This window comes from Coffea eugenioides, unplaced genomic scaffold, assembly GCF_003713205.1.
Source record: "Coffea eugenioides isolate CCC68of unplaced genomic scaffold, Ceug_1.0 ScVebR1_2109;HRSCAF=3076, whole genome shotgun sequence".
Lineage (NCBI taxonomy): Eukaryota > Viridiplantae > Streptophyta > Magnoliopsida > Gentianales > Rubiaceae > Coffea > Coffea eugenioides.
Window position 1 is genome coordinate 10,079 of NW_020862566.1, and position 15,763 is coordinate 25,841.

Genomic DNA, 15,763 nt, shown 5'->3' on the forward strand with positions numbered 1-15,763 from the left:
TCTTCTTCTGGGATTATTGCTGGACAGGTCAACTCTAGAAAACATTTTTTAGTTTCATTTCATCAAAACTCCATTGAATATCACTTCATGTTTGCGTCATTTTTAGTAGTGGTTCATTTCTTTAGCTTTTTTTTTAAAAAAAAAAGTTTTTTCATCTTTTAAATGTTAGTAGCATAATTAATGTCTTGCCTATTTATAGAAAGAAAAATCTTATAGAGTTTCATACGGAAAAAAGGAAATCATTGCTTTGTCTTTCAATCTTTAGTTTTTTGGTATATGTAACAGATAAGAAGGCCAAAAAAAATTTGTTAGATTTTTTAGCCTTCATTATTTCTACAACATCATTCAAAAATTTTGATAAGTATCATATCATTTTATCACTCTAAAGTATTCAATTGAAAACTTGGAATTTATAATTTCTTAAGTTAATAAGAAACTTGGAAAAAGGTATTAATATAACTGAGGAACAAAAGTGGTGCTAAATTTTGGTCAGCTCCATCTTAATCCATTTCTTGCAATTCAGCTTGGGACTATTGCCAACGAAACATAACATACTTTAGAATATACAAAATTTGGTGAATAATTCACAAACATCTATTAAGTCATTCCATATATATCAGACTTAACATCTATGTACTTTGAACAAACAAAGACATATAAATCAAATTTGTAGTCAATCAAAATAAGGTATTGGAAATTACTTTTAGTTCTAATTTTTTAAACCATTACTCTTATTTTCTTTTTCAAACACATTTAATTATTGTAAGAATCAATCATGTGATTCATTTATATATTAAAAGAATCAAGATTTTAATCTTAACATCGTTTGCTACTCTTTTCAAGCTAATCCTGGAAATAGTAATATTCTCCCGGCTGATGTGATGTCATATGCATCTGATCATGGCATTCCGGACGATGAAGATGCCCACAAATCGGGCGAAGATAACCAAGATGGCCATAAGAGAAAAGGTTACCATCGCCACACCCCTTAACAAATTCATGAAATGGAAAAGTAAGCTCTTGAAAATTCTTAAATTTACCAATTGCTACATAATTCTTGACCTGAAGTATAGAAACATTCAACAAAATTTAGCATTTTTTGTGTGTCTAAACCCATTCTTTTTTCTTGAATTTTTAGGTTTTTCAAACAGTGTCCTAAGCCGAAGAAACCACGAAAGGTACAACTTGCCCGCGACTTAGGATTGGATCCAAAGCAAGTGAAGTATTGGTTCCAAAATAAGCGTATGCAAAATAAGGTAATTAACTAACTATATTTTATACATTCCATAATACATTTCGACAGTGATGGAGCTGGGAACCAATTTGTTTCAATTTAACATCCCTAACCCTGATGACAAAGTTAGAATTGCTGAAGGTGGCCCTTGGATGATAGATAATCAAATGTTAGTGTTGAACAGGTGGTCAGCAGGAATAGAAGAAAATTATAAAGCTTTTTTGAACACACCTTTATGGGTGCAAGTCTGGACTCTGTCAGTACACTGGCTATCTAAAGAGGTAGGAAGAAAGATTGGGGCAGTGTTCAAAGAAGTTAAAGAGATGGTTATCCCTCAGTCAGGGGGCAAAGAAGGTAGACATTTGAAAATTCTAGCCTTAACAAACTTGTCCAAGCCTCTGCTAAGAGGAACAATGGTAAAATTAGCAGGATTTATGAAGTGGGTGGCATTTAAGTATGAAAGATGCCCAGATTTTTACTACAACTGTGGGATAGTAGGGTACAGTGAAAGATCCTGCAAAGAGAAGAGAACCATAGTGGGAAGCACCTTAGAAAACCAGTATGGGCCCTGGATGAGAGCAGAAAATAATAAAAATTCCCCACAAAAAAACCAGTTAGGACTGATCTGTCAAGTGACAAAAGATACTGAAAATTCTAGAATGGAGAAATGGTAGAGCAGGAGAGAATCGAGACTCAAATAAATGAAAGATTGTTGGAAACTCTTAAGACCACTGATAAGGAAGGAAAAAACAACCAGGACCCGATGAAGGAAATGGAGGATATGAGGATTAAACAAGGTTTGGGAGAGCCACCAATTGAACTGGGAGATAAGGAATCTGCACAAGGATGCAGTAAGGGTTCCTTGTGCCTAGATAAGGGGAAGCTAGATCTCTCTCTAGTGATACAGGCTGAGGAAGTGAAACAAATCCCAACTGAGATTGAAGAAATGGAGGAGGACAGAGGTTTAGACTTGCAAGAGGAGGATCAAGAAAATAGAGTGAGAGTGATTACTGTAGGGGAGTTAGTGATCCAATAAAAACCCCAAAGGACTGGGAAGGTTCAGGAAGCTATAGATAAGCAAACCAAAAGGATGTTTAGAAGGTTGAAGTCCCCAACTAAAACCAGAAGGCCTTTGAAGGAAATAAATAGGAATGAAGTGAGCCAATTAAATATTGGTAAGAGGAATGTACTGATTAGGGATGAAGAGATGGAGGAGGTAAACAAAGGTTTGGTGCAATGGAAAAAGACCAAACCTATGGAAGAATTGTATTCTTCTGAGATGAGTAGAGAGGAGGTGGGGTCCTTCCTTAATGGGACCTTCCAAGGGAAATGAGAGTCTTGGTGAGGAAGGTGAACAACCTCTCCTCTCCAAATCTGATTTTCTTAAATGAGACAAAAAATAGGAAACAAGCCATAGATAGAGTTGCTCGAGTCTCAGGTTTGATAGTAACGTGACAGTAGAAGCTATGAATAAGGCAAGTGGAATGGCCTTGTTTTGGACAAAAGAAACACAGATATTGGAGGTACACAGAACAACATTTACCATTGAAGCTAAAATAGAAGACAATGACACTCAGATTGTCTGGCGGTTTGTTGGAGTTTATGCTAGCTGTGAGCCTCTGATCAGGAAGGAACAATGGAGGGTCCTGAGTGATAGGAAAAAGTTGTGGGGAACTAGATTTATGATTGCTAGGGACTTTAATGATATTCTATCCAATGAAGAAAAATGGGGAGGAGTAGTCAGAAAGGAGAGAAGCTTTAAGGACTTTAAAGACTTCATGGACCAGAATAGCTTGATAGATATTAACTTTGAAGGACAACCTTGGACGTGGAGCAATCATTGGGATAATGAAGGAGAGGTAAGACAAAGGTTAGACAGGTGTTTATGCAGTTTTGAATGGTTCCAAGATTTTGAAAAGGCAAGATGTCAGCACATTGATACATTTGCTTCTGATCACTGTATGCTGTTGCCAGACACAGCCTCAGATAAGGAAAAAAAAGAAAAAGAGGTTTTATTTTGATAAGAGATGACTTCTGTTAATGTGCAAATTAGGCAGTTTATTTGTTAATATTTCCTCCTTTATTTTGACCAAATGTTGTGATAATTTGCTAGATTCTACTTATATTTGAATTTTTGTTTGATTTCTAGGAACTTCAAGTCAATTGAGGCAGAAAAGGAGAAATTGAAGCCTAATTGAGGAAATTCCATGAAGAAAATCTTGATACAAGTTTTTTAGTGGATACTTGAAAGTCTGCATCCCATTGAGCTTCAATTGCACACGAGGCCGATTTTCAAAAAAAAAGAAAGAAACGCTAAAGAAGCCCTAGGGGGACGCTAGGTAGAAAAAGAAGACCTCTGGTTCAACTGAAAAAAAAAAAGAGGAGAAAACGGAAGGGCAAAGAAAGGACTCTGAAAATCAACGTAGGCCATTCTGTTCCGTCCCCTTTTTCCTTCCTTTTCCCAATTTATTTTCCTTTTTCAATTAAGAACTCGAGTAGTACTTTTGGCTGCAATTCAACTATGAGGAGTGGCTAATTTCTTCATCTAGTCAGAGGTTAAATCAAGCTTTGGTTCGACAAAACTGTGAGATCGAATTGATTTGCCTACGTTCTTTAATTTGCAAGTATTTATATATTTCCTGTTCACTTATGCATATGATTATTTCTTGCAATTAAATACTTGATCACTGTTTAATTGTGTGAGTAATTAACAGCCATCTAAGAGTGCTCAATCCGTAATTGTTGGGTAATTTTAGTGCATGTGGCAAGTGACATGATTCAACTGTAGTAGAAACTTTTGAGTTGTTGTTGCATAAATATATGATATAGCCTAAATAAATCGAGCGTGTGTGTTTGTTGGTTATAATTGGTGGCCAGTCTAATGATTAATGCTGTCAATAGGTTAAATCCTAAGAGCGCGTTTAGGACTGCTTAATTGGCTAGGGCAATAACCACAGAGCTTGTTGTGGTTATCGAATCAGGAAGGATAGGCAGGTAGTCAGAGCTTGTTGACAACCATAACCAATTTATTTGTAAATGAAAGATTTTATCTCGCATCTGTGATCAATGATTCGAACCATTAGTGGAGATTATACCTTTGACTAGAGATTTTTCTTCCGTTAATTTACTTATATTTATTGTTATTTATTTTATCTGCGATTGTCTTATTTTTAATTTGAGCAATTAAATTAGACAGTTCCATATCAATCCCCCACATTTTTATTTAATGTTACATTCATTCAAAATAAATTTCCAAGTCCCTGTAGATTCGACCCTACTCACTGCTATATTCGAATTTTATCTTTCACGTAATTAAGATACTTTGGTATATCGGATCAAGCAAACTCTGGCACCAGGGTGAAGCTAGTAACCCATTGCACAGCCTAAGTCCCTGCTCCAGTACCATAGTGGACTTAATTCGTGACTTAAGAGTAGGAATTTTATTTTTGCTGGTTTGACACCCATCAAATTTTGGCGTCGTTGCCAGGGATTTGGTGTCAAAATAAATTTATTTTCTTTGAAATTTATTTTCTTTGTTTATTTTTTTTAATTTTTTTTGTTACTGGTTTATGCCTAGATCTTCTCGTACAGGTGAACTGCAATATAATCCTGAGATAGAGAAGACTGCTCGTGCATTGAGAAAAATAACAAGAGAACGAGCAGAGGCATCCTCCTCATCTACTGGACATAATTCAGTAGTAGATTTTGTGGATTCATTTAGTAAGACAGAAGAGATAAATAGCACCATGGCTAATGAACGGACATTGAGAGAATTGGCTGCACCAGATTAAATCAACAGCCTCTATGCTTTACTTATCCTACATTAGAGGTTGCATTTAAGTTAAAATCTGGACTAATCCATTTACTTCCTTCTTTTCATGGCTTACTAGGTGAAGATCCCCATAAACATTTCAAAGAATTCCATGTGATTTGCTCGACAATGAAACCCCAAGGAGTCACAGAGGAGCAAATTAAATTAAGAGCCTTTCCATTTTCCTTAGCCGATAAAGCTAAGGATTGGCTCTATTATCTGCCCTCTGGGTCAATATCCACATGGACAGATATGAAGAAGCATTTCCTAGAAAAATTCTTTCCTGCATCCCGAGCTGCAAGCATTAGGAAAGACATCTGTTAAATTCGACAATTCAATGGAGAGACTCTACATGAATATTGGGAAAGATTCAAGCAACTATGTGCTAGTTGTCCTCATCATCAAATTCCTGACCAACTCCTCATCCAGTATTTTTATGAGGGTCTGTCCCAAACTGACAGAAGAATTATTGATGCTGCCAGTGGGGGCTCCTTAGTGAATAAAACACCCACGGAGGCAAGAAGTTTGATATCGAGTATGGCTGCAAATGCTCAACAATTTGGAGACAGGCAGGATAACACAACTCGTAGAATCAATGAGGTAAGTAATTCTTTAATAGAGCAAAGATTAGATTATCTAACTTCTTTGGTTGAAAAGTTAGCTATAGGACAAATGCAGCAATTGAAAACATGTGGAATCTGTTATGGTTCGAGTCATCCAACAGATATGTGCCCCACACTCCAAGATGATTCGACTGAGCAGGCTAATGCAGTTGGATTTCCAAGACCACCTCAGAGGCGGTATGATCCCTATGCAAACACCTATAATCCAGGATGGAGAGATCATCCTAATTTTAGTTATGCAGCAAGGCCACCAGGATTTCAACAACAGCCACAATATCAACCTAGACCTCAACTTTCACAGCAACAATCTGCTCCTAAATCAGGTATGTCACTTGAGGATATTGTGAAATCTTTGGCTACTGACACTCAACAATTTCAACAGGAGATGAAAACTAGCATTCATAATTTGGAGAATCAAATGAGCCAATTAGCTTCCACAGTCAATAGATTGGAGTCCCAATTATCTGGAAAGCTACCCTCGCAGACAATTGTCAACCCCAAGCAAAATGCCAGTGCCATCACATTAAGAAGTGGCAAAGAGTTGCCTGAGCCGAGCAAGAGAATTTCTGAACAAGCAATCGAGGAAGAGCTCGAAAAAGAGGGGAATGTATCTCAACCTTGGGCCTTGGAACAACCAGATTTTGGAGAAAAATCAACACAAGTGGTTACACCTCCGCCTCCATTTCCTAGTTGACTGACAAAATCCAAAAAGCAAGAGCAAGAACAGGAGATTTTAGACATTTTTTGAAAAGTTGAGGTAAATATCCCTCTTTTAGATGGAATTAAGCAAATTTCTAGATATGCTAAATTTTTGAAGGAGTTATACACTGGTAAGAAAAAGTTGAAAGGAAACGAGAAAGTGCATATGGGAGAAAATGTCTCGGCAGTTTTGCAGAAAAAATTGCCTCCTAAATGCAAGGATCCGGGTATGTTTACTGTCCCTTGTAAAATAGGCAATATTAAAATTGAAAAAGCTATGTTGGATTTGGGTGCTTCGATAAATGTTATGCCTCGTTCTATTTATAATTTGATGAACGTTGGGCCTTTAAAAGAGACGGGCGTAATAATTCAACTGGCTGATCGATCAAATGCCTATCCTGATGGAGTTTTGGAGGATATTTTAGTGCAAATTGATAATTTGATTTTTCCTGCAAATTTTTATGTGCTTGATATGGAGTATGATAATTCTAATTCATCTCCAATACTGTTAGGGAGACCAGTTTTGAAAACTGCTTGAACAAAAATTGATGTTTTCACTGGCACATTGACTATGAAATTTGATGGTGATGTTATTCAATTTAGTATTTATGATGCCATGAAATATCCTGGTGAATCTTATTCAGTTTTTGTTATAGATGTAATAGATTCTTTGGCGCAGCAAAATTTTGAATTTAATAATGACGATGCGTTGAAGGTTGCTATTTCTACTGGTCTCTGTCAGGAAAATTTGCAAAAGATAAAAGGGAAGTTTGTTTTTCCTTTTGAATTGCAGGAAGTTATTTTTGAATTGAATTCTCTTTGTCCAGAATTTTCCAATGTGTCTTACTTGGAATTACCTTTGTCTCATTCACAGCTTTTGCCATCTATTGTGCAAGCCCCGAAGGTGGAATTAAAGCAGTTACCGGATAATTTAAAGTATGCATTCTTGGGAGATGGAGATACACTCCCAGTAATAATTTCCAGTAAATTGACTGCTTTAGAGGAAGAAAAACTAATTCGGGTGTTGAAGGACCACAAGGAGGCAATAGGATGGACAGTGGCTGACATAAAAGGATTAAGTCCAGCCACTTGCATGCATCGCATCTTGTTAGAAGATGGTGCTAAGCCTTCGAGAGAGGCTCAAAGGAGATTGAACCCACCAATGATGGAGGTAGTGAAGAAAGAAGTTTTAAAACTTCTTGACACAGGTATAATCTATCCTATTTCGGATAGTAAGTGGGTAAGTCCTGTTCAAGTAGTTCCTAAAAAGACAGGAATTACTGTTATTGAAAATCCTAAAGGTGAGTTAGTGCCCACTCGAGTTCAAAATGGGTGGAGAGTTTGTACCGATTTTAGAAAATTAAATGCATTAACTCGTAAAGATCATTTTCCATTGCCTTTTATTGATCAGATGTTGGAAAGGTTGGCAGGAAAATCTCATTATTGCTGTCTTGATGATTTTTCAGGTTTTCTACAAATTTCAGTGGCGCCTGAAGATCAAGAGAAAACCACATTTATTTGCCTTTTTGGTACATTTGCCTATAGACGAATGCCTTTTGATCTTTGTAATGCACCTTCTACATTCCAAAGGTGTATGGTTAGTATATTTTCTGATTATGTGGAGAATATCATAGAAGTGTTTATGGATGATTTTACTGTCTATGGTAATTCTTTTGATGAATGTTTAACTAACCTCACAAAAATTCTTAAAAGGTGCATTGAGACTAATCTTGTCTTAAATTATGAGAAATGCCATTTTATGGTAGACCAAGGCATAATTTTAGGCCATGTGGTATCTGCAAAAGGAATTGAGGTAGATAAGGCTAAGGTAGAAATTATCAAATGTTTACCTTACCCCGCAAGTGTGCGGGAAGTTCGCTCTTTTCTTGGCCATGCAGGTTTTTATAGGCGTTTCATCAAAGATTTTTCAAAGATATCCCATCCTCTATGCAAATTACTTCAAAAGGATGTGGTATTTCATTTTGATGATAATTGCAAGAGTGCATTTGACACGCTCAAGGGATCATTGACTTCAGCACCAGTGGTTCGACCACCAAACTGGAGTCTTCCTTTCGAGATAATGTGTGATGCCAGCAATTTTGCTGTTGGTGCAGTACTCGGCCAGAAAGAGGGCAGAGCTTCTTATGTCATTTATTATGCCTCGAGGACCTTGGATGGTGCCCAGTGCAATTATTCGACTACGGAAAAGGAGCTTTTAGCTATTGTTTTTGCTTTAGAAAAATTCCGTTCTTATTTACTTGGCACTAAGGTCATTATTTATTCTGACCATGCAGCTTTGAAATATTTGCTCAACAAGAAAGAGGCCAAACCACGACTTATAAGGTGGATTCTCCTACTCCAAGAATTTGATCTGGAAATTAAAGACAAAAGGGGTGCTGAAAATATGGTTGCTGATCACCTCAGTCGTTTGATCAATAGTGAAGGACCTGCTCCCTTGAAGGATAATTTTCCAGATGAGCATCTTTTTGTAGTTCAAAAGACAACTCCCTGGTATGCTGATTTAGTGAATTATCTTGTTACTAGAACGCTACCTAATGATTTGTCTAGAGCTCAAAAGGAAAAAATTAAAAGTGATGTTAAATATTATGTGTGGGATGAACCATACTTGTGGAAATATTGTTCTGACCAAATTATTCGCAGGTGTGTGTCTGAAGAAGAGGTTCCATCAATTTTATCTTTTTGTCACTCATATGCGTGTGGTGGACATTTTGGCCCTAAGCGAACTGCAAGAAAGGTTTTAGAGTGTGGTTTATTTTGGCCAACTTTGTTTAGTGATGCATACTTATTTTGTAAATCATGTGCAAATTGTCAAAAGACAGGTAATTTAAGCCATAGAGATCAAATGCCTCTTACTCCTATACTGGTTTGTGAAATTTTCGATATATGGGGTATAGATTTTATGGGTCCATTTCCTTCCTCTTTTGGTAATATGTATATATTACTTGCAGTTGATTATGTCTCAAAGTGGATAGAGGCTAAGGCAACTAGGACTGACAATGCTAAGGTTGTAGTTGATTTTATTAAATCTCATATTTTTGTCAGGTATGGCACGCCAAGAGCAATTATCAGTGACCGAGGGACACACTTCTGCAATCGAGTAATGGAAGCATTAATGAAGAAATATGGCGTCACTCACCGGGTTTCTACGTCCTATCATCCGCAGACTAGTGGTCAAGCAGAAATCTCCAATAAAGAAATCAAGTCGATACTTGAAAAGACGGTGAATCCCAATAGAAAGGATTGGAGTTTGCGCTTAGATGATGCACTTTGGGCTTACCGTACAGCTTTTAAGACCCCCATAGGTATGTCTCCTTACCGATTAATTTTTGGCAAACCTTGTCATCTACCTGTGGAATTGGAACATAGGGCATATTGGGCAGTTAAAAATTACAATATGCGGATGGATGAAGCTGGAGAACACAGGAAGTTGCAATTGCAAGAGTTGGAGGAAATCCGAAATGATGCATATGAGAGTTCTAGCATTTACAAGGAAAAGACAAAAGCATTTCATGATAAAACAATTTCGAGGAAAATTTTTTGTATTGGTCAAAAAGTACTTCTTTTTCACTCTAGACTTAAACTTTTTCCTGGTAAATTGCGTTCTCGTTGGATTGGACCTTTTATTGTGACTAATGTGTTTCCTCATGGTGCAGTACAAATTCAAAGTCTTCACACTGACAAGATTTTTAAGGTTAATGGTCATCGTCTCAAACCTTTTTATGAAGGATTTGAAGTTAATAATGTTGAGGAGGTGACCCTTGCAGTGCCTGAACTCTCTGATTGAAGCATTATTTTGTCTAGCCAAAGACATTAAAGAAAGGCGCTGCGTGGGAGGCAACCCAAGAGTTATTGTTTTTAGTAGTTTGATTGTGTTTGTTGATTTGTTAAAAGTGATTTACGTGATATAATTTCTTTGTGATAGGTAGGATCAAATAAAGCAGCAGCTGTTGGCCCTCGCCGAGATCAGCAGCGAACCTTCAACCATCAGCAGAATCTCCGAGCAGTCGGTCCTCGTACGGAGCAGATCCAACAGATGGATCGACGTTTGTCCCGCATGGGTCAGAACCTGGCAGCTTATTTCGAGCACCTTCGTTTCCAACCTCCTTTTCCACCGGAAACTTAGTATTTCTTCAGGGGAGTATTTCTTTCTTTCTACACTTTATTTTTATTTTTTCCTTGAGGACAAGGCAATGTTTAGGTGTGGGGGAGGGAGATCATGTTGATTTTAATTTCTAGTTTGGTTTTCTTTCAAAAAAAATGAAAAAGAGAAAAAATTTTAAGTATTTTTGGTCAGTTTTTGAGTTAATTCGTCTAGTTTCTGATTTTTCAAGACTTTTTGAGATTCGTATTGATTCAGTCAAGGTGGAAGTGTGAATGGTATTCTATTGCTAGTGCAAGTAATGTGTTTTCTTGACTATTGATTCAAATGAAGGGTGTTTAAAAATTTGACATATTTTCATTTTTTTTGTGAGCTTTTGGGTCTAATGAGCATTACATTTATAATTGCTCTATTTGCTTTGAATGAGTGATATCACACATGATTTGATATTCTAGAACTTGTTTTGTTATGCATGTCGAGACCATGTTTGAATTTGAGGCATTAATATGAGAAGGGCAATTAGGTTTAACCCCTTTTGACTTTCTAAAAGCCTACCTTGATCATATTTCACCTAGTTAACCAATCTGAGCCTTGACTGTTTCTTTGTCTGATACCCAAATTTGCACCCTAAGCCTTTTTATTTGAACTTTATTATTGAACCTTGAGTCAAAAGGATGCCTGAGTTTTATTGCGTGAAAATTATCAAGTATTGCTACAAGGATTTGGCAGTTGTGTTTATCTTTCAAGTTTAGTTATGTTTTGCTGCACAAAAACAAAAACAAAAACAAAAAGACAAAAACAAAAAAAACAAAAAAAAACAAAAAAAAACAAAAAAAATATGGAAGTGTCCTTGTAGTAGTGTTGAGAAAGTTGGGTTGATGCCTGTGTGAAGGTTCTTATGTAGAGTTGGCTTCGATTGTTGATGTGCCTTGGAGTTAGGGGATTGAAAAAAAAAGGGCGATTCATTTCATGCAATGAGCTATTGGTATTTCTTTTGATATTATTAGCCTAAAGGTCCATTTTGTCTAACATTTAACCCAAGCCCCATTACATCCTTAATAAAAGACCCTTTGATTTTTGTATCAAGTTCATTAAAGTGGTGGAGATTTGATATATTAGCAAGCATATGGTAAAATCATTCTATGTTGTTGATTTGAGTGATATAAACATCCTTTCCATATTTTGAGTGGTTGAGTGTATACACTGCTATCCATGTGAGGTTTGTCAAGTTTTTAACATCCTTATTTTGGTGAAATTGTTGAGAAGATGTGACACTTGTGCAAGTTTATGGAGCTATTCAAGTATTTGTGATCTTGACTGTGATTTTTGGGTAGTGAATGCTTGAGGGCAAGCATTGTCTTGGTGTGGGGGAATTTGTTAATGCGCAAATTAGGCAGTTTATTTGTTAATATTTCCCATCTTATTTTGACCAAATGTTGTGATAATTTGCTAGATTCTACTTATATTTGAATTTTTGTGTGATTTCTAGGAACTTCAAGTCAATTGAGGCAGAAAAGGAGAAATTGAAGCCTAATTGAGGAATTTCATGAAGAAAATCTTGATACAAGTTTCTTAGTGGATACTTGAAAGTCCGCATCCCATTGAGCTTCAATTGCACACGAGGCCCATTTTTGGAAAAAAAAAGAAAGAAACGCTAAAGAAGCCCTGGGGGGACGCTAGGTAAAAAGACCTCTGGTTCAACTGAAAAGAGAAAACGGAAGAAAGAGAAGACTCTGAAAATCAACGCAGGCCATTCTGTTCCGTTCCGTTTTTCCTTCCTTTTCCCAATTTATTTTCCTTTTTCAATTAAGAACTCGAGTAGTACTTTTGGCTGCAATTCAACTATGAGGAGTGGCTAATTTCTTCATCTAGTCAGAGGTTAAATCGAAGCTTTGGTTCGACAAAACTGTGAGATCGAATTGATTTGCCTACGTTCTTTAATTTGCAAGTATTTATATATTTCCTGTTCACTTATGCATATGATTATTTCTTGCAATTAAATACTTGATCACTGTTTAATTGTGTGAGTAATTAACAGCCATCTAAGAGTGCTCAATCCGTAATTGTTGGGTAATTTTAGTGCATGTGGCAAGTGACATGATTCAATTGTAGTAGAAACTTTTGAGTTGTTGTTGCGGAAATATATGATATAGCCTAAATAAACCGAGCGTGTGTGTTTGTTGGTTATAATTGGTGGCCAGTCTAATGATTAATGCTGTCAATAGGTTAAATCCTAAGAGCGCGTTTAAGACTGCTTAATTGGCTAGGGCAATAACCACAGAGCTTGTTGTGGTTATCGAATCAGGAAGGATAGGCAGGTTGTCAGAGCTTGTTGACAACCATAACCAGTTTATTTGTAAATGAAAGATTTTATCTCCGCATCTGTGATCAATGATTGGAACCATTAGTGGAGATTATACCTTTGACTAGAGATTTTTCTTCCGTTAATTTATTTATATTTATTGTTATTTATTTTATCTGCGATTGTCTTATTTTTAATTTGAGCAATTAAATTAGACAGTTCCATATCAATTCCTCCCATTTTTATTTAATGTTACATTCATTCAAAATAAATTTCCAAGTCCCTGTGGAGTCGACCCTGCTCACTGCTATATTCGAATTTTATCTTTCACGTAATTAAGATACTTTGGTATATCGGATCAAGCAAACTCTGGCACCAGGGTGAAGCTAGTAACCCATTGCACAGCCTAAATCCCTGCTCCAGTACCATAGTGAACTTAATTCGTGACTTAAGAGTAGGAATTTTATTTTTGCTGGTTTGACACCCATTAACTTCAAAGGGAAAAGGTTCACCAGGTGGTGGAGAAAGCCTGGCAAAAGGTGGAACAAGGATCTAGAATGTTCAGAATTACTAAGAAGATGAAAAACTGCAGAATTGAACTTTTGAAATGGAGGAATTCATTCCAGGCAAATTCTAAGAGTAGAATCTCTGACCTGAAGAAGGAATTGGAGAGAGTCAAGGACTTAGATGCAGAAATCAAATATCAGTTGAAATCAGCCTACAAGGAGGAAGAAAATTTCTGGAGTCAAAAAGCAAAAATTAGCTGGTTAAGAGATGGTGATAAAAATACCAAGTATTTTCACACCTATGTTAAGGGGAAGAGAGTGAACAATAGGATTAAGAAATTGCAAAGGGAGGATGGCTCTTGGACAGAGAATGAGAATGAAGTAGTGGCTAAAATTTCTGAGTTCTTTAAGGAATTGTTTAATAGTGGAGGGATGAGTGATATGTCAGAAATTCTAGAGGGTATTCCACACTTCATAACTCAGGAGATGAATGAAAAGCTTACTAAAATAGTGGAGAAGGATGAAATTTATGCTGCATTTTTCTCGATGCACCCTGAAAAAGCTCCAGGACAAGATGGGATGTCACCTTTGCTTTTTCAAAGGTTCTGGAACATCATTAAGGATGATGTTATCCCAGCAATCAAAGCTTTCTTAAGCTCAAGTTTCATGCTTAAATCTATCAACCATTCTGTCATCTCTCTGATTCCCAAAATCCTGAACCCAACCAATTTGAATAACTATAAACCTATCAGCCTTTGCAGTGTGCTATACAAAATCATTTCTAAAATCCTGGCCAATCGACTGAAATCTGTCCTGGATAAATGCATAAGCAAAACTCAATCTGCTTTCATTCCAGATAAGCAGATATTGGACAATGTGATTATAGCTCATGAGTACATGCACTACCTCAAAAATAAAAGACAAGAGAAAGATGGTTATATGGCAATCAAGTTATATATAACCAAAACTTATGATAGGGTGGAGTGGAATTTTTTGCAGGCAATGATGAAAAGGATGGGATTTTGTATAGAATGGATTAACTGGATCACCAGCTGCATGAAGACTGTAACCTATTCTTTCAACTACGCTGGAGAAATTAAAGGTTTTGTGTCACCAGGAAGGGGAATACGCCAGGAAGATCCCTTGTTTCCTTATTTATTCTTAATCTGCTCAGAAGGTTTCTCTAACCTGCTGAGGAAAGCTGAAGAAAGTAGCAGGATCAAAGGACTGAAAATCAGCAGGCAAGGACCTATTATTACTCATTTTTTCTTTGCAGACGACTCCCTCATTTTCTGCAAAGGTAACAAGCAACAGGCCACTGAAATCATGAAAGTCTTCAAATTCTATGAACACAGCTTCAGGACAACTGATCAACCTTGACAAATCTGTAGTCTTTTTTAGTAGGAACATGTACTGTGAGCAAAGGGAAGAGATATGCACTGGGAGGGATGGTTGAAGCAAAACAAGGGAAATAGTTGGGTCTTCCAATGGTGATCTCAAGAACTAAGGATCAGATTTTTGGCTTCGTAAGAGAAAACATAAAAAGGAAGCTGCAGGACTGGAAAAACAAGTTCCTTAGCACAGCAGGGAAAGAGGAAATGTTGAAAGCAGTTTCAATGGCCATGCCAACGTATGCCATGTCTTGCTTTAAGTTACCAAGGAAACTTTACAAAGACATTAGTGCACTGATGACCAAAATCTGGTGGGGGAAACAAATAGTAAGAATAAAATGCATTGAATTTCCTGGGGAAGAATGGCAATGAAGAGAAGTGAATGAGGGTTGGGGTTTAAGGACCTTGAAGCCTTTAATCAGGCACTGTTAGGGAAGTAGGTTTGGAGGATTCTCACCAAGCCAAATCTCCTAGTCAGCAAGGTACTGAAAGCTAAATATTTCCCCAAGGAGTCCATTTTAAATTGCAAAACACCCTAGGATGCCTCTTGGATCTGGCAAGGATTAATGGGAGCAAGGAGCTTAATTGATAAAGATCTGATCAGGAGAATAGGAAATGGGAGGAGTACCAGTGTTTGGGATCATAAATGGATACCAAGGTCAAGCACAGGTAAACGAACTTCTAGTAGACCTATTAACTGTGAGCTGAAGATGGTGAATGAACTAATCTGTCACAAAAGGTGGACTAAGAACATTATTTTCAGGACTTTCAACAGGGATGATGCTGAAAGGATTCTAAGTATTCCTATAAGCTTGATAGGGAGGGAAGACAGTTATTTTTGGCAACCACAGGCAGGAGGAACTGATACAGTCAGCTCAGGCTATAACATCCTAATGGAGGAAAACAGTAGTGCAAGGAAATGCAAAACTGATGAAGCTGGCACAAGTTACACAGATGAGAGCCAACAAGTTAAACAGATGTGGCACACGTTATGGAAGCTCAATATCAAACACAAAATTAAGATTTTCATTTGGAAGTGTTTAAAAGGAGCATTGCCTGTAAGAGAAGCAGTGTGCA

General features: G+C 36.9%; 1 protein-coding gene across 1 annotated transcript; it reads left to right on the forward strand.

Annotated features, from left to right (window-relative positions):
* Positions 1-1,305: 1,305 nt before the first annotated feature.
* On the forward strand, positions 1,306-2,270 carry LOC113756236. Its single transcript, XM_027299995.1, has 2 exons — positions 1,306-1,770; positions 1,893-2,270. Exons 1-2 carry the CDS (start codon positions 1,306-1,308, stop codon positions 2,268-2,270), a joined length of 843 nt encoding a protein of 280 aa, XP_027155796.1.
* The last annotated feature ends 13,493 nt before the right edge of the window (positions 2,271-15,763 follow it).